General features: G+C 44.1%; 2 protein-coding genes across 3 annotated transcripts in view; both read right to left on the bottom strand.

Annotated features, from left to right (window-relative positions):
* LOC127165104 (CD209 antigen-like protein C) overlaps positions 1 to 20,924 on the bottom strand; it is a 44,867-nt gene that overhangs the window by 9,352 nt on the left and 14,591 nt on the right. Inside the window, exon 6 of one of the 2 annotated variants that reach the window (XM_051109437.1) lies at positions 1,530 to 1,628. The exons of the other annotated variant lie outside the window; for it this stretch is intronic. The gene's annotated coding sequence lies outside the window, so the exon portion shown is untranslated. Of the gene's footprint in view, positions 1 to 1,529; positions 1,629 to 20,924 lie in introns of those variants that run through there. 2 annotated transcript variants of the gene reach the window in all.
* LOC127165144 (CD209 antigen-like protein 2) lies at positions 9,168 to 17,718 on the bottom strand. The gene is made up of 6 exons (XM_051109465.1): positions 17,409 to 17,718; positions 17,118 to 17,222; positions 16,714 to 16,835; positions 16,534 to 16,637; positions 15,956 to 16,149; positions 9,168 to 9,299 (listed from the first exon to the last, which is right to left on the bottom strand). Exons 1-5 carry the CDS (start codon positions 17,515 to 17,517, stop codon positions 15,981 to 15,983), a joined length of 609 nt encoding a protein of 202 aa, XP_050965422.1. The 5' UTR covers positions 17,518 to 17,718; the 3' UTR covers positions 9,168 to 9,299; positions 15,956 to 15,980.

Genomic DNA, 20,924 nt, shown 5'->3' with positions numbered 1-20,924 from the left:
TTTTCATTTTCTCAGTAGGTGTCACTGTTCTGCCATTTTCACCAATTTAAAAGCAGTTTAACAGACAAATTCAGGACAATAGTAAATATAATTTATACCTCTGTAGTTCACAGTGATTGTCACCTCAACACTTCAGACCAACAAATAAGACTTATGAAAACAGTTAGAATGATATCATGTTAATATAGAGCTGCTTGTGATGAAGCAAAACATGAAGATGTTGGAGGTTTGGTGTCTCAGATCAGCCTAATTCACACCATGAGAAACAGAAGTTTTTTAAAAGCAAGAAAATAATGACAGTATTACATTTTCCTTCTAATAAATTTCAGATCAGCTGATTGTTTTTTGAAGGCTGGGATTAAAACAATTACAATAAGAATGATTACATTCAATAACGGAAGAAAAACCACAAGACTCGATGAACTCTCACAAATGCATTTTTTCTTCTCTGTGCATGTGTGATCATTCCAGCTGTTCACAGGTGACTGAAAAATGAAAATGAAAATAAATAAATAAATAAATTGACGCTGTTCTGAGAATTAACATTTTCACCTTTCTCATCATTGACACTATTAACAACACCATCTGCTACACCATTTCTGCTTTTAAATAATTTTCTGCTTATTGCACTTTAGATCTTTTCCTTCATCCTGGCCGTGACTCTGAGTTTGTGGTCCAGTTGTGTTCCTAATATCTCTGTATTCAATATTTCCGTAAGTGGCCTCTAATTCCATTGTTCACTATGTCTTGCAGTACGTTTTCACAGATGAACTGTGATTTTAAGAATAATCAGTAGTGTTTTTCAAAAGGGCGAAATCTGCACAGGAAGTAGCTTCATTTCACACTGGCCTTTGGTGTGAATAGCGTTGTTCAGTCACACTTAAAAACTCTCTGTAGAGCCATACTACTATATTTGTGTATTGTACATTTAACCACATGTTATCAGCTTCAAAAACCAACAAGACTCAAATGGACTCAAACAGATATAAACAGGCCAAACTGGACCTTTATACTGATGATGCAGGAAACATAGCAGCAAATGCCTTCCTCTCTGATCACTTCAGTCTGATAAACTTGCTCTCTGCTGCTCCTGCTGGACTGAAGGAAATCTCTCCATAGAGTAATACAGGAGATAAACAAGGAGGAAGTATGAAATGAAAACAAAAATGGCAAGTTAATGATGGTCATCGAACATTTTATTCAAACAGAAAGCAAGTCAACTCAAAAGCAGTTTTACAGATACTCAATATCAGAATAACAGGGTGAATAATTGCAGTCTGGACACTTTAGACTTGTGTAGTTTACTGTGATCGTCACCTCAACACTTCAGATCAACAAATGAGACTCATGATAACAGCCAGAATAAGATCATAATATTATAGAGCTGCTTTTAATGGAGCAAAACATAAACACTCTGATGAGGTATTGGTGTCTCAGATCACCCACATTTACACTATAAGACAGTAGTTTATTTCAGTAATAAGAATGTTATGCAATTTCCTTCTGAAAAATACATATCAGCTAACAGTTTTTTTTTAAAGGAAGGGATTAAATCAGAAATTATGTGTTTACAATAAGAATGATTGCATCAGATAATAGAAGCAAAACCAGAACAGGACAAGATGAACCTATTTCTCACAAATCCCTTTCTTCATCTCAGAGCATGGGGCATCATTCCAGGTGTTCAGGGTCTCTCTATTATAATTCAGTTCAATACAGTCCTCATCCCCTCCATAGCTATTTGGCTCACCTTCGAACCAAAACCTGAACAACATGTATCAGATGTTTAGTTTTTCAGGAAAACAAATGAATGAATCAACAACACCAACAGCATGTTTCAAGAGTAAACTAACATAATACAGAAGCTTGAGCAGAACTTATAGTGCACAAAAGTATACAAACGAGAAGACGTTTTATTTATTTATAACAAGAATGTTTTTTTTATTTATTTATTTATTTTTGATTGAATTTACAGCACTTACAGTATTTTTATTTGTGGTGTTTGTGGAAAAGTTTTGTCTTTAGCTGTCTTCTGAAGGTTGTGATGACCTCATTTTTATAGCGAGAATCAAAAACAAATATACAGGGGATGTTCATCACTTACCCTTTTTTTAGTGTTGAATTATCCACCCATTTCTTGTTGCCCCCATTGTCTATGTCTGACAAACCAATCCATGCTCTTTCTGTGGTGAATGAACAAATGAATTGAAATGACCAAAACACAGAAATATCAATTTAATAATAATTCATTGCATTTTATTAGCTATTGATAATGACCAGATCAGCACCAATCCTCCCTCCTGTGCCCTTCTGTCATACCAGCTCTTCAACTCATTGGACATAAAAACCAACCTGAACCACAAAGGACATGATGTACTTTATAAAATTGATGTTTGATTAAAAATAAAAATTTAAAAGACAACATAAAATTCCTTTATAAATGCCTGCACTAACCTCGTTTAGATGCTTCTTTCAATCAGTTCCTCACTTAGAGAAGTGACTTTGGTCTCCAGCTCCATTTAATCGTCTGACTCAAAGAGCTGAAGTTGTTCTGCAGTTGGTGTTTTTCGTTCTGTAAGCTGTTGATGGTTTGATTGAACTCTTCAACTGTGTTCTTGTAACTCTTTATCAGGTCTCTCTTGCTGTGATGCTGATGTGCTGCAGTATGATGAAGACCAGCAGTTTTGAGTAATCACACCAAACATCTACTTCCTCCTGACAAACACGAAAAACACACAAATATCCATTGTTGTATCAGGAACTGAGTTTCAAATTAAACTTTGACAATCTAAGACAATTTATCTTTGTCTTTAGATAATACTTTGAGCTTTTATATTCTTAGGTGATTAGAAATCACTAGTAATGTTGTGGATACGGTTCCATTGTTGTAACACTTGGAAAAAGTTGGCAAAAGTAGTTACGTGTTGTAAAACATTTAATATAAATGCCAGTACTGCCTGCATGCTCCCTCTGCTGCTTCTACTGTCACTTCCTGTTTGGCAGTATATAAGGACTCACCATGTGCTTGCATGTTGCGAAGTATTGCCAGTTAAACCTGCCTTACCGAGCGTTGTAAACTTTACTCTGTTGGATTACCTGTTGCTGTTTTGCTTTGTTTATGGATTTCTGAGTTTACGGATCACCCCTGTTTGGATTGTTTGCTTGTGTGGACTGATTACAAGGTTTGACCTATTTCTGCCTCTGACCATCGCTCTCTGGATTACCCCCATTGTTACGTTTGTTATACTGGACTGTTTCTCTCGTTATCTGACCCACTGCCTGCTTTTACTCACTGCCTGCTTGGATTACGGTTCATTGTGTATGTTTGCTGTTGTTTTAATAAACATCCGCTTTTGGATTCCACCTCTGCGTCTTCGTTACAGAATACTTCGCCTACCAAGAATCCAGCGGAAACGTTCAGCCAACATGAACCCAACAGTATCTCGTCTCCTCTGCCTTCGTCAAGGGGACAAGGCTATAGAGGAGTATGTAGAGGAATTTTGTGGACTGTGTTACCTTGTTGATTTTAATGACGTGGCACTGAAGGACATTTTTCGGGTGGGTTTAAACGATCCCATTCGTTCATGGCTACCTGGGGGAAAGATTCATTGGTCACTAGAGAAATATATTGATCATGCCCTACTCCTAAGCGGATCATCATACACTGTTGGGATTGCGGACGAGGGACCCCGCAATCCCGCAGTAACCACCACACCACAGCCTGTTCAAGCCACATCCACCAAGCCAAAGCCTGTTCACGTCATGCCTGCAAAGCCAAAGCCTGCTCACGTCACGTTTCCTGCTCCAGGGCCTGCTCACGCCATGCCTGCCGCTCCAGGGCCTGCTCACGCCATGCCTGCCGCTCCAGGGCCTGCTCACGCCATGCCTGCCGCTCCAGGGCCTGCTCACGCCATGCCTGCCGCTCCAGGGCCTGCTCACGCCATTCCTGCCCGTCCGGAGTCTGCACCTGTCATGGCTACCCTCCTACAACCAGCTCACAAGATGGCTGCTATCTCCAAGCCAGTTCACAAGATGGCCGCCGTCCCAGAGCCAGTCCACAAGATGGCCGCCTTCCCAGAGCCAATCCACAAGATGGCCGCCTTCCCCAAGCCAGTTCACAAGATGGCTGCCATCCCAGAGCCACTCCACAAGATAATCACTGTCTCCAAGCCACGCCTCATGATGGCACACGTACTGGACTCACCCCTAATGGCTGTATGGGCAGCTAAAATGACAGCTACTGTTCCTGCAGAACCAAGTCAAGCTGCAGAACCAAATCAAGCTACAGTTGCAGCTCCAAGGTCAAGTCAAGCTCCAAGGTCAAGTCAAGCTCCAGAGTCAAGTCAAGCAACAGAGTCAAGTCAGTCCAGTCAAGTCAAGCAGAGTCAAGTCAAGCAACAGAGTCAAGTCAAGCAACAGAGTCAAGTCAAGCAACAGAGTCAAGTCAAGCAACAGAGTCAAGTCAAGCAACAGAGTCAAGTCAAGCAACAGAGTCAAGTCAAGCAACAGAGTCAAGTCAAGCAACAGAGTCAAGTCAAGCAACAGAGTCAAGTCAAGCAGAGTCAAGTCAAGCAACAGAGTCAGTCAAGCAACAGAGTCAAGTCAAGCAACAGAGTCAAGTCAAGCAACAGAGTCAAGTCAAGCAACAGAGTCAAGTCAAGCAACAGAGTCAAGTCAAGCAACAGAGTCAAGTCAAGCAACAGAGTCAAGTCAAGCAAAGTCAAGTCAAGCAAGTCAGTCAGAGTCAAGTCAAGCAACAGAGTCAAGTCAAGCAACAGAGCAAGTCAAGTCAAGCAAGAGAGTCAAGTCAAGCAACAGAGTCAAGTCAAGCAACAAAGCAAGTCAAGCTCCAGAGTCAAGCCAAGCAACAGAGCTGTCAAGCAACAGAGTCAAGTCAAGAGTGAGTCAAGCAAGCAACAGAGTCAAGTCAAGAATCAAGCAACAGAGTCAAGCCAAGTTCAACAGAGTCAAGTCAAGCAACAGAGTCAAGTCAAGCAAGTCAAGTCAAGTCAGCTGTCAAGCAGAGTCAGCTGTCAAGTCAAGCAGCTGTCAAGTCAGTCAAGCAGAGTCAAGTCAAGCAACAGAGTCAAGTCAAGTCAAGCAACAGAGTCAAGTCAAGTCAAGCAACAGAGTCAAGTCAAGTCAAGCAACAGAGTCAAGTCAAGCAACACAGCTGTTCAAGTCCATGAGTCAAGTCAAGGACACAGAGTTCCCCAGAGTCAAGCCAAGTCACAGCAACAGAGTTCAAGTCAAGCAACAGAGTCAAGTCAAGCCAAGAACAGAGTCAAGCAAGCAAGCAAGTCAAGCTGTTCCAACAGAGTCAAGTCAAGCAACAGAGTCCCCAAGTCAAGCCAAGTCAAGTCAAGTCCAAGCACAGAGTCAAGTCAAGCAAAGCAACAGAAGTCAAGTCAAGCCAAAGCTACTGTTCTCCATGAATCAAGCCAAGTTACAGCTGTTGTTCTCCATGAGTCAAGCAAGGACACAGTTGTTCCCCATGAATCAAGCCAAGTCACAGCCGTTGTTCCCCATGAGTCAAGCCAAGATACAGCTGTTCTCTACGAGTCAAGCCAAGATACAGCTGTTCCCCACGAGTCAAGCCAAGTCACAGCTGTTCCCACAGTCAAGCCAGTCAAGCTGTTCAAGTCACAGCTGTTCCCCACGAGTCAAGCCAAGTCACAGCTGTTCCCCACGAGTCAAGCCAAAGCTGTTCTCCACGAATCAAGCCAAGTCACAGCTGTTCCCCACGAGTCAAGCCAAGTCACAGCTGTTCCCCACGAGTCAAGCCAAGTCACAGCCCACGTTCAAGCACAGAGTCAAGCCAAGTCACAGCTGTTCCCCACGAGTCAAGCCAAGTCACAGCTGTTCCCCACGAGTCAAGCCAAGTCACAGCTGTTCCCCACGAGTCAAGTCAGCTGTTCCCCACGAGTCAAGCCAAGTCACAGCTGTTCCCCACGAGTCAAGCCAAGTCACAGCTGTTCCCCACGAGTCAAGTCAAGTCACAGCTGTTCCCCACGAGTCAAGCCAAGTCACAGCTGTTCCCCACGAGTCAAGCCAAGTCACAGCTGTTCCCCACGAGTCAAGCCAAGTCACAGCTGTTCCCCACGAGTCAAGTCACAGCTGTTCCCCACGAGTCAAGCCAAGTCACAGCTGTTCCCCACGAGTCAAGCCAAGTCACAGCTGTTCCCCACGAGTCAAGCCAAGTCACAGCTGTTCCCCACGTTCCAAGCCAAGTCAAGCCATGTGTTCCTGAGTCAAGAGTCAAGCCATGTTGTTCCTGAGTCCCCATGTTGTTCCTGTTCCCATGTTGTCAAGCCATGTTGTTCCTGAGTCAAGCCATGTTGTTCCTGAGTCAAGCCATGTTGTTCCTGAGTCAAGCCAGGTTACAGCAGATCTTCACAAGCCAAGTCAAATTGCTGCTGTCTTCCCTGAGCTAAGCCACGCCACGGTTGTTCTTCATGAGCCAAGTCAAGTTGCTGCTATTGTCCCTGAGCCAAGTCAAGTCACAGTTGACCTTCACAAGCCAAGTCAAGTCACAGCTGGACTGCACGAGCCAGGTCAAGTCACCGCTGTTCTTCCCAAGTCAAGTCCGGCCACGGCAGGCCTCCCTGAGTCAAGTCCGGCCACGGCAGGCCTCCCTAACTCAAGGCAAAAAGCTATTATCCTACCAAATCCTCATCTGGTCCCCTATAACATTTCTGACCCAAGCCACGCAGAGCCCACGCTCCTAAGCCACGCAGAGCCCACGCTCCCAAGCCACGCAGAGCCCACGCTCCCAAGCCACGCAGAGCCCACGCTCCCAAGCCACGCAGAGCCCACGCTCCCAAGCCACGCAGAGCCCGCTCCCAAGCCACGCAGAGCCCACGCTCCCAAGCCACGCAGAGCCCCACCACGCAGAGCCACGCTCCCAAGCCACGCAGAGCCCACGCTCCCAAGCCACGCAGAGCCCACGCTCCCACCACGCAGAGCCCACGCTCCCAAGCCACGCAGAGCCCGCTCCCAGCCCACGCTCCCAAGCCACGCAGAGCCCACGCTCCCAAGCCACGCAGAGCCCACGCTCCCAAGCCACGCAGAGCCCACGCTCCCAAGCCACGCAGAGCCCACGCTCCCAAGCCACGCAGAGCCCACCACGCTCCCCAAGCCACGCAGAGCCCACGCTCCCAAGCCACGCTCCCAAGCCAGAGCCCAAGCCACGCAGAGCCCACGCTCCCAAGCCACGCAGAGCCCACATCCCAAGCCACAAGCCCATAACATCAGCACCCACAAGGTCAACAGACACCCCACTAGCTACTGTGCTGCCTGTAATGGCCGTAGCCATCCTCAGTATGTGGGCAGCATACTGTGCTCCAGAGGCCTCTTCTGTCCAAAAGTCTGCTCCCGAGGCCTCACCGGTCCACGAGTCTGCCCCGGAGGCCTCGCCTGTCTACGAAACCGCTCCAGAAGCTTCGTCTGTCTACGAGACCGCTTCAGAAGCTTCGTCTGTCCACGAGTCTGCTCCAGAAGCTTCGTCTGCCCACGAGTCTACTCCCGAAGCTTCATCTGTCCACGAGTCTGCTCAAGAAGCCTTGTCTATCCACGAGTCTGCTCCCAAGGCCTCGTCTATCCACGAGTCTATACCAGAAGCCTCTCTTGTCCAAGAGTTTGCGCCAATACCTCCTGAGGTGTCAGCATGCGCTGTAGAACCTCCTAAGGAGGTGGCGTCCATTAATGAACTCACTGCCTCGTCTGTCCACGAGTCTACGTCAGAGGCCTCTTTGCCCAAGCATCTGCGCCCATGCCCCCAGAGGTGTCAGCGCTAGCTGTAGATCCTCCTATGGGAGCGGCGTCCTATCATGAACTCTCTGCCCACCATGTCACAGTCACAAAGGCCTATTATGAACTCTCTGCCCGCCATGTCGCTATCAAGAAGGCCAAAGAAATCATTCATGTGCACACCGCTTTGCCTGCCCTGCAATGGCTCCCTGTTACGCCTGCTCTGCCTGCCTTGCTATGGCCCCCCTGTTCTGTCTGCTCTGCCTGCCTCGCCATGGCTCCCAGCCCTGCCTGCTCTGCCTGCCCCACCATGGTTCCCCTGCCCCACCATCCCTGCCATTGTGCCACGGCCCTGGCCTTCCAGTACTTCATGGTCTGCTACTGCTTCACGGCCCAGGACCAGTGTTCCACTGTCTGTCCACTGTCTGTCATTGCTGTCTGCAGCACCACGGCCCAGGACCAGGGTTCTAAGAATGATTACATTATATAATAGAAGCAAAACCAGAACAGGACAAGATGAACCTATTTCTCACAAATCCCTTTCTTCATCTCAGAGCATGGGGCATCATTCCAGGTGTTCAGGGTCTCTCTTTTAAAATTCAGTTCAATACAGTCCTCATTCCCTCCATAGCTATTCGGCTCACCTTCGAACCAAAACCTGAACAACGTGTATCAGACGTTTTGTTTTTCAGGAAAACAAATGAATAAATCAACAATACCAACAGCATGTTTCAAGAGTAAACTAACATAATACAGAAGCTTGAGCAGAACTTATAGTGCACAAAAGTATACAAATTACGAGTTTTTATTTATTTATTTATTTATTTTTATTGAATTTTTTACAGCACTTACAGTATTTTTATTTGTGGTGTTTGTAGAAAAGATTAGTCTTTAGCTGTCTTCTGAAGGTTGTGATGGCCTAATTTTTATAACGAGAATCAAGACTAAAACCAACAAATATAAAGGTGATGTTTATCACTTACCCTTGATTCAGTGGTGAATTATCCACCCATTTCATTTTGCCCTCATTGTCTATGTCTGACAAACCAATCCATGCTCTTTCTGTGGTGAATGAAGAAATGAATCTCTGTGTGAATAAAAACAGGAATAAGTGTGATTCCTCTCATTTAGTAACAGACACTCACACAAACTCACCTGCTTCTCTTCACTCTTGATAATGACCAGATCAGCACCACGATCCCTGCAGTGCTGCCTGCTGTCAGACCAGCTCTTCAACTCATTGGACATGAAAAACCAACCTGAACCACAAAGAAACACAGACTTTATAAAATTGTGTACATTAAAAATAAAAAAGGAAAAGACAACATAAAATCCTATGTGCACTAACCTCGTTTAGATGCTTCTTTCCTCAGTTCCTCACTTAGAGAAGTGACTTTGGTCTCCAGCTCCATTTTCGTCTGACTCAAAGAGCTGAAGTTGTTCTGCAGTTGGTGTTTTTCGTTCTGTAAGCTGTTGATGGTTTGATTGAACTCTTCAACTGTGTTCTTGTAACTCTTTATCAGGTCTCTCTCTGCTGTGATGCTGATGTGCTGCAGTATGATGAAGACCAGCAGAAGAACACAAATGAGCCCGAGACTCACTGTCATCAACACCAAACATCTACTTCCTCCTGACAAACACGACCAAAACACACAAATATCAAGTGATATACTGTGTAATATCAGGAACTGAGTTTCAAATTAAACTTTGACAATCTAAGACAATTTATCTTTGTCTTTAGATAATACTGTTGAGCTTTTATATTCTTAGGTAAGACAAACATCACTATATAGAAGTAATGTTGTTATACGGTAAAATATCCAAACACGTGGAAAAAGTTAATAAAAACATCATTCCGTTTTAAAACATTTAATATAAATGTGGAAACATTGGCATTGTAACGCCAAGCCAGCAGAGGGAGCCCTCACCCCAGTACTGCCTGCATGCTCCCTCTGCTGCTTCTACTGTCACTTCCTGTTTGGCAGTATATAAGGACTCACCATGTGCTTGCATGTTGCGAAGTATTGCCAGTTAAACCTGCCTTACCGAGCGTTGTAAACTTTACTCTGTTGGATTACCTCAAGCAACAGAGTCAAGTCAAGCAACAGAGTCAAGTCAAGCAACAGAGTCAAGTCAAGCAACAGAGTCAAGTCAAGCAACAGAGTCAAGTCAAGCCAAAGCTACTGTTCTCCATGAATCAAGCCAAGTCACAGCCGTTGTTCCCCATGAGTCAAGCCAAGATACAGCTGTTCTCTACGAGTCAAGCCAAGATACAGCTGTTCCCCACGAGTCAAGCCAAGTCACAGCTGTTCCCCACGAGTCAAGCCAAGTCACAGCTGTTCCCCACGAGTCAAGCCAAGCAACAGAGTCAAGTCAAGCCAAAGCTACTGTTCTCCATGAATCAAGCCAAGTTACAGCTGTTGTTCTCCATGAGTCAAGCAAGGACACAGTTGTTCCCCATGAATCAAGCCAAGTCACAGCCGTTGTTCCCCATGAGTCAAGCCAAGATACAGCTGTTCTCTACGAGTCAAGCCAAGATACAGCTGTTCCCCACGAGTCAAGCCAAGTCACAGCTGTTCCCCACGAGTCAAGCCAAGTCACAGCTGTTCCCCACGAGTCAAGCCAAGCAACAGAGTCAAGTCAAGCCAAAGCTACTGTTCTCCATGAATCAAGCCAAGTTACAGCTGTTGTTCTCCATGAGTCAAGCAAGGACACAGTTGTTCCCCATGAATCAAGCCAAGTCACAGCCGTTGTTCCCCATGAGTCAAGCCAAGATACAGCTGTTCTCTACGAGTCAAGCCAAGATACAGCTGTTCCCCACGAGTCAAGCCAAGTCACAGCTGTTCCCCACGAGTCAAGCCAAGTCACAGCTGTTCCCCACGAGTCAAGCCAAGCAACAGAGTCAAGTCAAGCCAAAGCTACTGTTCTCCATGAATCAAGCCAAGTTACAGCTGTTGTTCTCCATGAGTCAAGCAAGGACACAGTTGTTCCCCATGAATCAAGCCAAGTCACAGCTGTTCCCCACGAGTCAAGCCAAGATACAGCTGTTCCCCACGAGTCAAGCCAAGATACAGCTGTTCCCCACGAGTCAAGCCAAGATACAGCTGTTCCCCACGAGTCAAGCCAAGTCACAGCTGTTCCCCACGAGTCAAGCCAAGTCACAGCTGTTCCCCACAAGTCAAGCTGTTCCCCACGAGTCACAGCTGTTCCCAGCTGTTCCCCACGAGTCAAGCCACCCCAGTCAAGCCAAGTCACAGCTGTTCCCCACGAGTCAAGCCAAGTCACAGCTGTTCCCCACGAGTCAAGCCAAGTCACAGCTGTTCCCCACGAGTCAAGCCAAGTCACAGCTGTTCCCCACGAGTCAAGCCAAGTCACAGCTGTTCCCCACGAGTCAAGCCAAGTCACAGCTGTTCCCCACGAGTCAAGCCAAGTCACAGCTGTTCCCCACGAGTCAAGCCAAGTCACAGCTGTTCCCCCTGAGTCAAGCCAAGTCACAGTGTTCCCCACGAGTCAAGTCAAGTCACAGCTGTTCCCCATGTTGTTCGAGTCAAGCCAAGCCATCATGCTGTTCCTGAGTCAAGCCATGTTGTTCCTGAGTCAAGCCATGTTGTTCCTGAGTCAAGCCATGTTGTTCCTGAGTCAAGCCAGGTTACAGCAGATCTTCACAAGCCAAGTCAAATTGCTGCTGTCTTCCCTGAGCTAAGCCACGCCACGGTTGTTCTTCATGAGCCAAGTCAAGTTGCTGCTATTGTCCCTGAGCCAAGTCAAGTCACAGTTGACCTTCACAAGCCAAGTCAAGTCACAGCTGGACTGCACGAGCCAGGTCAAGTCACCGCTGTTCTTCCCAAGTCAAGTCCGGCCACGGCAGGCCACCCTGAGTCAAGTCCGGCCCTGAGTCAAGTCCGGCCACCACGGCAGGCCTCCCTAACTCAAGGCAAAAAGCTATTATCCTACCAAATCCTCATCTGGTCCCCTATAACATTTGACCCAAGCCACGCAGAGCCCACGCTCCCAAGCCACGCAGAGCCCACGCTCCCACGCAGAGCCCACGCTCCCAAGCCACGCAGAGCCCACGCTCCCAAGCCACGCAGAGCCCACGCTCCCAAGCCACGCAGAGCCCACGCTCCCAAGCCACGCAGAGCCCACGCTCCCAAGCCACGCCACGCAGAGCCCACGCTCCCAAGCCACGCAGAGCCCACGCTCCCAAGCCACGCAGAGCCCACGCTCCCAAGCCACGCAGAGCCACGCTCCCAAGAGCCCACGCTCCCAAGCCACGCAGAGCCCACCCACGCTCCCAAGCCACGCAGAGCCCACGCTCCCAAGCCACGCAGAGCCCACGCTCCCAAGCCACGCAGAGCCCACATTCACAAGCCACAAGCCCATAACATCAGCACCCACAAGGTCAACAGACACCCCACTAGCTACTGTGCTGCCTGTAATGGCCGTAGCCATCCTCAGTATGTGGGCAGCATACTGTGCTCCAGAGGCCTCTTCTGTCCAAAAGTCTGCTCCCGAGGCCTCACCGGTCCACGAGTCTGCCCCGGAGGCCTCGCCTGTCTACGAAACCGCTCCAGAAGCTTCGTCTGTCTACGAGACCGCTTCAGAAGCTTCGTCTGTCCACGAGTCTGCTCCAGAAGCTTCGTCTGCCCACGAGTCTACTCCCGAAGCTTCATCTGTCCACGAGTCTGCTCAAGAAGCCTTGTCTATCCACGAGTCTGCTCCCAAGGCCTCGTCTATCCACGAGTCTATACCAGAAGCCTCTCTTGTCCAAGAGTTTGCGCCAATACCTCCTGAGGTGTCAGCATGCGCTGTAGAACCTCCTAAGGAGGTGGCGTCCATTAATGAACTCACTGCCTCGTCTGTCCACGAGTCTACGTCAGAGGCCTCTTCTGCCCAAGCATCTGCGCCCATGCCCCCAGAGGTGTCAGCGCTAGCTGTAGATCCTCCTATGGGAGCGGCGTCCTATCATGAACTCTCTGCCCACCATGTCACAGTCACAAAGGCCTATTATGAACTCTCTGCCCGCCATGTCGCTATCAAGAAGGCCAAAGAAATCATTCATGTGCACACCGCTTTGCCTGCCCTGCAATGGCTCCCTGTTACGCCTGCTCTGCCTGCCTTGCTATGGCCCCCTGTTCTGTCTGCTCTGCCTGCCTGCTCTGCCTGCGTCGCCATGGCTCCCAGCCCTACCTGCTCTGCCTGCCCCACCATGGTTCCCTACTCTGCCATTGTGCCACGGCCCTGGCCTTCCAGTACTTCATGGTCTGCTACTGCTTCACGGCCCAGGACCTCCAGTGTTCCACTGTCTGTCATTGCTCTGCGGCCCAGGCACGTCAGTATTTCACGGTCTGCTGTCGCTCCACGGCCCAGGTCCTCCAGGTTTCCACTGTCTGCCACAGCACCACGGCCCAGGACCTCCAGGGTTCTACTGTCTGCCACAGCCCCACGGCCCAGGTCCTCCAGTGCTTCACTGTCTGCCACTGCACCACGGCCCAGGACCTCCAGGGTTCTACTGTCTGCCACAGCCCCACGGCCCAGGTCCTCCAGTGCTTCACTGTCTGCCACTGCTCCATGGTCCAGGTCCTCCTGTGCTTCACTGTCTGTCCCTGCTCCACGATCCAGACCCACCTGCTCTACATGGACCTGGCCCTCCGTCCCACCCCCTGTTTTGCCTCTGTTCCCCCACCCACCTGGACTGTTGTTTGAGCGCCAGGAGTCGCTCCTAGGGGGATTCTGTAACGCCAAGCCAGCAGAGGGAGCCCTCACCCCAGTACTGCCTGCATGCTCCCTCTGCTGCTTCTACTGTCACTTCCTGTTTGGCAGTATATAAGGACTCACCATGTGCTTGCATGTTGCGAAGTATTGCCAGTTAAACCTGCCTTACCGAGCGTTGTAAACTTTACTCTGTTGGATTACCTGTTGCTGTTTTGCTTTGTTTATGGATTTCTGAGTTTACGGATCACCCCTGTTTGGATTGTTTGCTTGTGTGGACTGATTACAAGGTTTGACCTATTTCTGCCTCTGACCATCGCTCTCTGGATTACCCCCATTGTTACGTTTGTTATACTGGACTGTTTCTCTCGTTATCTGACCCACTGCCTGCTTTTACTCACTGCCTGCTTGGATTACGGTTCATTGTGTATGTTTGCTGTTGTTTTAATAAACATCCGCTTTTGGATTCCACCTCTCAGTGTGTCTTCCCCAGATGAGCTGTGATCTTTACAATAATGACTGGTGTTTTCCAAGAGTGCATAATATACACAGGAAGTGGTTTCATTTCACACTGGGCTTTGACAAGAATAAAGTCCTTCAGTCACATTTAAAAACCTTCTGCAGAGCTGTACTACTATGTTTGTTTTTTGTATATTCAACCACATGCTATCAGCTTCAAAAGCCATCAAGAGGAGTCTGTGAACACTCAAATGGATTCAAACAAACCTTTTTAAGGCCAAACTGGATCTTTATAGACCAATTATCGGTTCGTAAACTTTCAGGATGCACGCACATCATGGTTGCAGAAAACCCCGGAGAAATAGCCTTTACGGCTAGACAATTACACAGATACAGTACAAGGTTAAATTTAAAAAGATTATAGATGATTAGATTAGATTATAGATTGATTAGATGTTTTTTTCAAAATGTTCTCCACATATTACAAGAGCTTGTCACCCAGCGATAAGCACTGTTATTCAAGGAAATTGATGTTAGATAGTGGGATAGTCTTACAGATCCAAAACAGGGATGACTTTTTTCTGTGTGACTATGGAGCCATGGGATAAAATATAAAAAAAAAAAAAGGGAAATATGATTTTGTATTTCAAAATTCTGACTTTATTATTTCAATTCCGAGATTATACCTCACAGTTCTAATAAGGAAAAACAACTCGTCATTTTCTCTTTTCCGCCCAGCTCAGAGTAGGAGTTTATATCCCACACTTCTGTCTTCCCCCTACCCCCCAGAATTGACAAACTCACTACTTTAGAGTTAAATCGAGTTTGAATCAGGATATATAAACTTGCATTTGCGAAAAAAAGTAGGAATTGTGAGATAAAATAAATAAATGTTATGTAAAAATGGTAATAGGTTTAAATAATATGTCATTCTGTCACTGTAGGGCTAATTCAATACATCCCCTATGAACAGCATATGTGAATATTATGTAGACCTATTGTTTAAATCAAATTTATGCTTTATAGAGTATTCATAGCAGTTTTCATCCATGGTATGTACAATTAAACGTATGCATTTAGCTTCAAATGGCGTGTTTGATGACAGTATGATATACATAGTTATTTGCATTCTTGCATTCAGGCACAAAATTGTTTTGTTTTCCTCTTATTCCATTTACTTCCACTTGTTACCAGTGTTTTCCTGCAACCACTATGCGCACACAGCTGCAGGTGATGTAACTGTGACATCTATTCCAAATTGGTCTGTACTGATGATGCAGGAAACACAAAACATCAAATGAGCCAGAGACTCACTATGATCGACACCAAACATCTACACACAAAATACAATATTCAAAAAGAACATGTCGAAAAAGTAAACAGAAAACTAATTCTGTTAATGCATTACACATTGCAGTAACACTGATATTTTCTTAATATCTCTATTTTCAAAATTCACATAATAAATGTCTGATTCCATTATTTGCACTTACTTACAGTCTAACAGTATAGTGTGTTTTCACATATGAGCTGTGGTCTCTAGAATGAGTACTTTGTTTAAATAGTGCAAATCCGCCCCCTTTGGTAGAAACTGTGCAATAGGTTTAAGCAGAGCCACACCTACACCTAGATTACTGTTGATTATTTTGTTAAAATATCTTTTTTTTTTTTTTTTTTTTTTTTACTGCTTTCCAGAAGCTACAAAAGATTTTTACATCTGCTGGACTGGAGGAAATCTCTCCATAGAGCAACAAAGCAGATACATAAGAAATGAAAACAAAAATGTTGTGATTATACTGTCAATTGACCATTTTATTAAAAGAGAATGCATTCAAAATCAGAAACAGTTTCACAGACACTCAGTATCAGAGTAAAAGTGTGAATTACTGCAGTCTGGGGCACTTTAATGTGATTGTCAGCCCAACACTTCAAACTGATAAGGAAGAAACATGATAACAAGGTCATACATAACATACTAACAGCTGCTATATTGGACAGGACACAAACACATCAGAGGTTAAGTAAGCAGCCTTACCTATTTACATGAAAGCAATACACTTTTAAAAGCATGTAAAAGATGAGGATGAACCCTTTTTCTCGCAAATCCCTTTTATCTTCTCAGAGCATGAGCGATCATACCAGTTGTTCAGGGCGGGACTTGAAGGTATCAGTTCAATACAGTCCTCATCTCCATTTTCACAGTTATTCGGCTCACCTTCGGCCCAAAACCTGAATAAAATGTGCCAGATTTTTAATGATTCAGAACCCCTAAAGTTTGCTTAAAGTTTTCATCCATTTAGCAACTAAATGAGGATTGTCACAACCGATTCAGTAATCAACAATACTCGTAGTAACAGAATAGTTTCAAGAGTACACTAAAATAGTGCAGAAGCTGAAGCAGAAGTGAAAATTCAAGAGAAGAGGACAGTGGTCTTTTAAAGGAATGTATTTGTGAGAGGTGTCTTTCGTGGTTGTGCTGTTTGTGTAGTGGAATAACCGCGTATTTAGAAAATCTTCTCAATACGCAGCTCAGTAGTCTTATTTTAAATGGAGAATAAAAAGACTCAAACAAATATATCCACCGTGGTTTTCTGTGAGTGTTTTAGTACTTACCCTTCATTCAGTGGTGAATCATCTACCCATTTCATGCTGCCCTCCTGCTTTCTGTCAGACAAACCAATCCACACTCTCTCTTTGATGATTGAAGATATGTGTCTCTGTGCGTGAATAAAAACAGGAATAAGTTTGATTCCTCTCATTCAGTAATGGTATCAGACACTCACAGAAACTCACCTGTTTCTCTTCACTGTTGATAATGACCAGATCAGCACCACGATCCCTGCAGTACTGCCTGCTGTCAGACCAGCTCTTCAACTCATTGGACATGAACAAGCCATCTGGACCCCACAGATATCCTAACAGAAACACAGATTTTTAAAGCTGGAGTATACACTGAACTACTAGTGTCACCTAGCCTATGGAAATACAAAAATACAGTGTTTATTCAAACAACCTTTGCAAATGCGTCTTTTGGGCATCACGCCTCCCCAAACTGTGAACAAGAGTCAGCATGGGCCTGATTGGTCTGTGGCTACACAGACCCATTGAGACTTTCAACCAATATAACAAAATGATTGTGAAAAACGTTGCCTGCCCTAGCTTTAAAATGGTATATATAAAAGACCAAAAATTCAAACCTTGCTTAGAACAAGCCTGATGGTGCTGCAGTATGATGACAGCTATTAGAAGAAGACAAATGATCCCTAGACACACAGTGATCAGCATCCAAAATTGCCTTTTTCCTGTCACAAAGAAAACACAAAAATATTGATTAATATTTACTATGCAGTAAAATAACAAGAAAATATAATGCAAAAGTAAATAATGATATATTGTCCTTAGAAAACGACTAAAATTCTATCTAACAGTTCTCATTTCCTGAAAGCTCACTGACATCGTCTCTGTTTCACACTAAGGGTTCTACTTACTGTGACATCGGGCTCTTCCTTCATTCTGGCAGTGTGTTCGAGGTCCAATTGTGTCCATACAATCTCTTTGATTAGGATTTTCATAATAGTACTGTCCAGTAAATTCCATTATTTTTATTTTGTCTTGCAGTACGTGTTTACAGATGAGCTGTGGTCTTTCAAATGATGATTATGGTATGATTCATTTTAATAGAGCTAATTTTACACAGGAAGTGATTTCATTTGACACTGTCCTTCAGTGTAAATATAGACATACAGTCTGACACTCTCCTCTGCATCACTGTGGTGCTGTGGTAGAAGACCCCACATTCTTTACAGTTCAGAAGCAAACAAACAAACTCTCTACATACAACATTTAAAAGCGACACGAGAGATAAACAAGATGTATTATACTAAAATATTACCATGGCTACAAGTGTCCAAATTCTCTAACAGACAGTCCATGGTTTGTTAATCCCAGTGTAATGATCTTTAGCGCCCTCTGGTGTAGGGGAGAATGGGATCAGATGAGGCACTTTTTACTTATGTGGTTCTCAGGATAAGTGAAAATGAGGCAGGGGCACAGTGAAGGTATCTAAAGTAATTTCAAGATGTTTCCTATCATTTTAAGTTATCTGAATGTATCTAAGACAATTTTTATCTAAGACATTTTTGCCTTTATTATGATAGGACAGATCAGAGCTGACAGGAAGCAAAGTGGGAGAGAGATGGGGGGCAGGATGGCATGGCATGGTAGCTTTTCTGCAATGTCGAACAGGCCATTAGAGACTATAGGTGGAAAGAAATATTTCATTATAATGTGGGGAAAAGCATCTTCTGGTTCTCAGAGAAGGATTTGGTGCACTTGTACAATGTCCCTGTCAAAAAAAAAATGACAAATAATATCTATATATACTGTATGATCAACTAAACTAGTTTCACAGTTTGTACTTCAGAGATTTAACTTAACTTTAGTGCCTTATGGTGGGGTAAGTTAAAGTGCTGGCTCAACTTACCCCACAACATTTGGCTCACTTTGCCCCATAGCACTTTGCCCCATTTTGGAAAAAAAAACAAACAAAAAAAAAAACAAACAAAAAAAAACTAGCTAGCTTACCATTTCTGGCTAATATTTAGCTAAATGATTTGCATGATGTATGCTTTGATGTAGCAGCCATTACATCTGTTATGGCAAAATTTTACTTTGACAAGCCAAAAACAGTTTTTTACATAAACGGGTGCCTTCTTTGTGTCTCTCCTTTTCACAGTCTGGCAGAAATTATGTTTGATTGCAAAATACATGATCACATGACAGTAAAAATGTACAGTTGCCAGGATACAGAGGGTGGGTCAACTTACCCACTGGCTCAACTTACCCGACTCTCCCCTATGAACATCCTGGTACTTCATGACATTGAGCTTAATTGGTGGTTCTCTTATCTGAAACATCTTAATTTATACAACTGGATTCTTGTTTTGTTTCCTTACGTTCCCTTCTCTAGTCCTAGCAACTGTGCCTGAGGAAATTAGGTAGTCTTGAGCTTTGAATTTCCCCATCATTGTGCCATGAAAATATTCAAAGCCTCACAGTATCAAGTAGCAGATGAAGAAACAAATTTTTGACCATGTAAATAATACCTCACAATTCAACCAACAGGACTGTGCCACATTTTTTGGAATAAAGTTTAGGGTAGAGAGGGTGAAAATGCAAGATACGAAAAAAGATAATTTTTTTTTGTAACTATGGACTATGTTGACAAGAGCGATGTTACTTAATTACTGTAGTTAATCTGTTCTGAACATCAAATCAATTTGTTTGTTTTTTTTTTTCCATCAAAAGTATTTTAACTAGTTGAAAATACTAGGAAACATTTGAACCTTATATTTAGAAAACGTTTGAACTTTATATTTAAGTTAGCATCAGGTAGCTATTAGCTAGCCAGTTATCATTGGCTAACAATATTTTTCAAATAGGCTATTATAAATTTGTAATTCGTAATTATTGATTATGTTCTTTTTTTTTAATTTTAAGCTAAAACCACCTGTACTCTGATTTTGCTGTAAATGTATAAACCAGATTTACAATTTACAACCACAATAAAAAAAAAAAAAAATTACATAATAGAAATAAAAGCATAACAAGGATGAACACTATTTCTCACAAATCCCTTTTTTTCTGTTGAGCATGGAAGATCATTCCAGTTGTTCAAGTCAGAAGAAAAAAGACATCAGCTCAATGCAGTCCTCCCTCCCAAACTTGTCATTGGGCTCACCCTGGGACCAAAACCCAAACAAAATGTGACTCTTCACTAGATTGTTATTTTACTCATTCAGCAACCAAGAAATAATTACACTTTCAAGAGTAAGATAAGTAGTACAAAAAATATAGCAGAACGAAAGCAGAAAACATAATGTTTTTCTTTTAATAGAATGTATTTATAGGAAGAGTCTTTTGTGCTTGTGAGAGGTTTTCAGATGTTTTCAGAAGATTTGGATGGTTCATTTTTTAAAACAAGAATAAAGGTTAAACAAATAAATGCACAATGGTTTCCAGTGGGTGTTTTAGTACTTAACCTTGTTTCAGTGGTGAATTATCCACCCATTTCATGTTGCCCTCCTGCTCTATATCGAACAAACCAATCCACACTCTCTCCTTGACCAACGAAGATATGTGTCTCTGTGTGTGGGTGAGGGAAATAAGAAATCAGAAATAAAGCTAATTCCTATCATTCAGTAACAGACATGCAATCTCACAAAAACTCACCTGTTTCTCTTCACTGTTGATAATGACCAGATCAGCACCACAATCCCTGCAGTACTGCCTGCTGCCAGACCAGCTCTTTGCCTCACGTGATATGAATAAGCTATCTAGACCCCATAGATATCCCAAATGAAACACATTATATACATAACGAAAACTTGTAAGCTAAATAAATAACTCTTACAAACTTATTTTTACTGACCTTGTTTAGAACTTTTCTTTAATTCACTACTCAAAGATATGACTTTGCTTTTCTCAGCAGTGAGATCATTGACTCTGGTCTCTAAGCTGTTGATAGTTTGACTGAACTGTGTTCTTGTAACTCTTTAAAAAAAAAAAAAAAAAAAAAAAACACATGTTCTTGTGTTCTTGCTTCTCCTTCAGTCTTGTGGTGAATCTGTGTTTGCTGTCCAGATCTGTTATTAACATTTCTGCATACATAAAAGGTCCCTGATTCCATTATTTGCTCTTACTTACAGTAGAGTATATTATGTGTGCGCAGATGAGCTGTGATCTTTATAATGTGTACCGTGTTGTTAAATAGTGCAAACCCTACACAGGAAGTGGTTTTATTAGTTCAGACTTGGGACTCTCTAGACTTTCATTCTCATTCCAAAACTCTCTGTAGACTCACTGTGTTATTGAATATATTTTGCATATTCAACCTCATGTTGTCAAAACAATTTGGAGTTTGATTATGTTAGCAGCTACAATATCCAACAAGAGGAATCTGTGACCATCAAGATGGACTTAAAACCAGTTTAAAGGGGTCATCG

This window comes from Labeo rohita, chromosome 1 (genome assembly GCF_022985175.1).
Source record: "Labeo rohita strain BAU-BD-2019 chromosome 1, IGBB_LRoh.1.0, whole genome shotgun sequence".
NCBI classification, from domain to species: domain Eukaryota; kingdom Metazoa; phylum Chordata; class Actinopteri; order Cypriniformes; family Cyprinidae; genus Labeo; species Labeo rohita.
The sequence above is the reverse complement of the archived record's forward strand: the minus strand, read 5'-3'. Positions and strand labels throughout refer to the sequence as shown.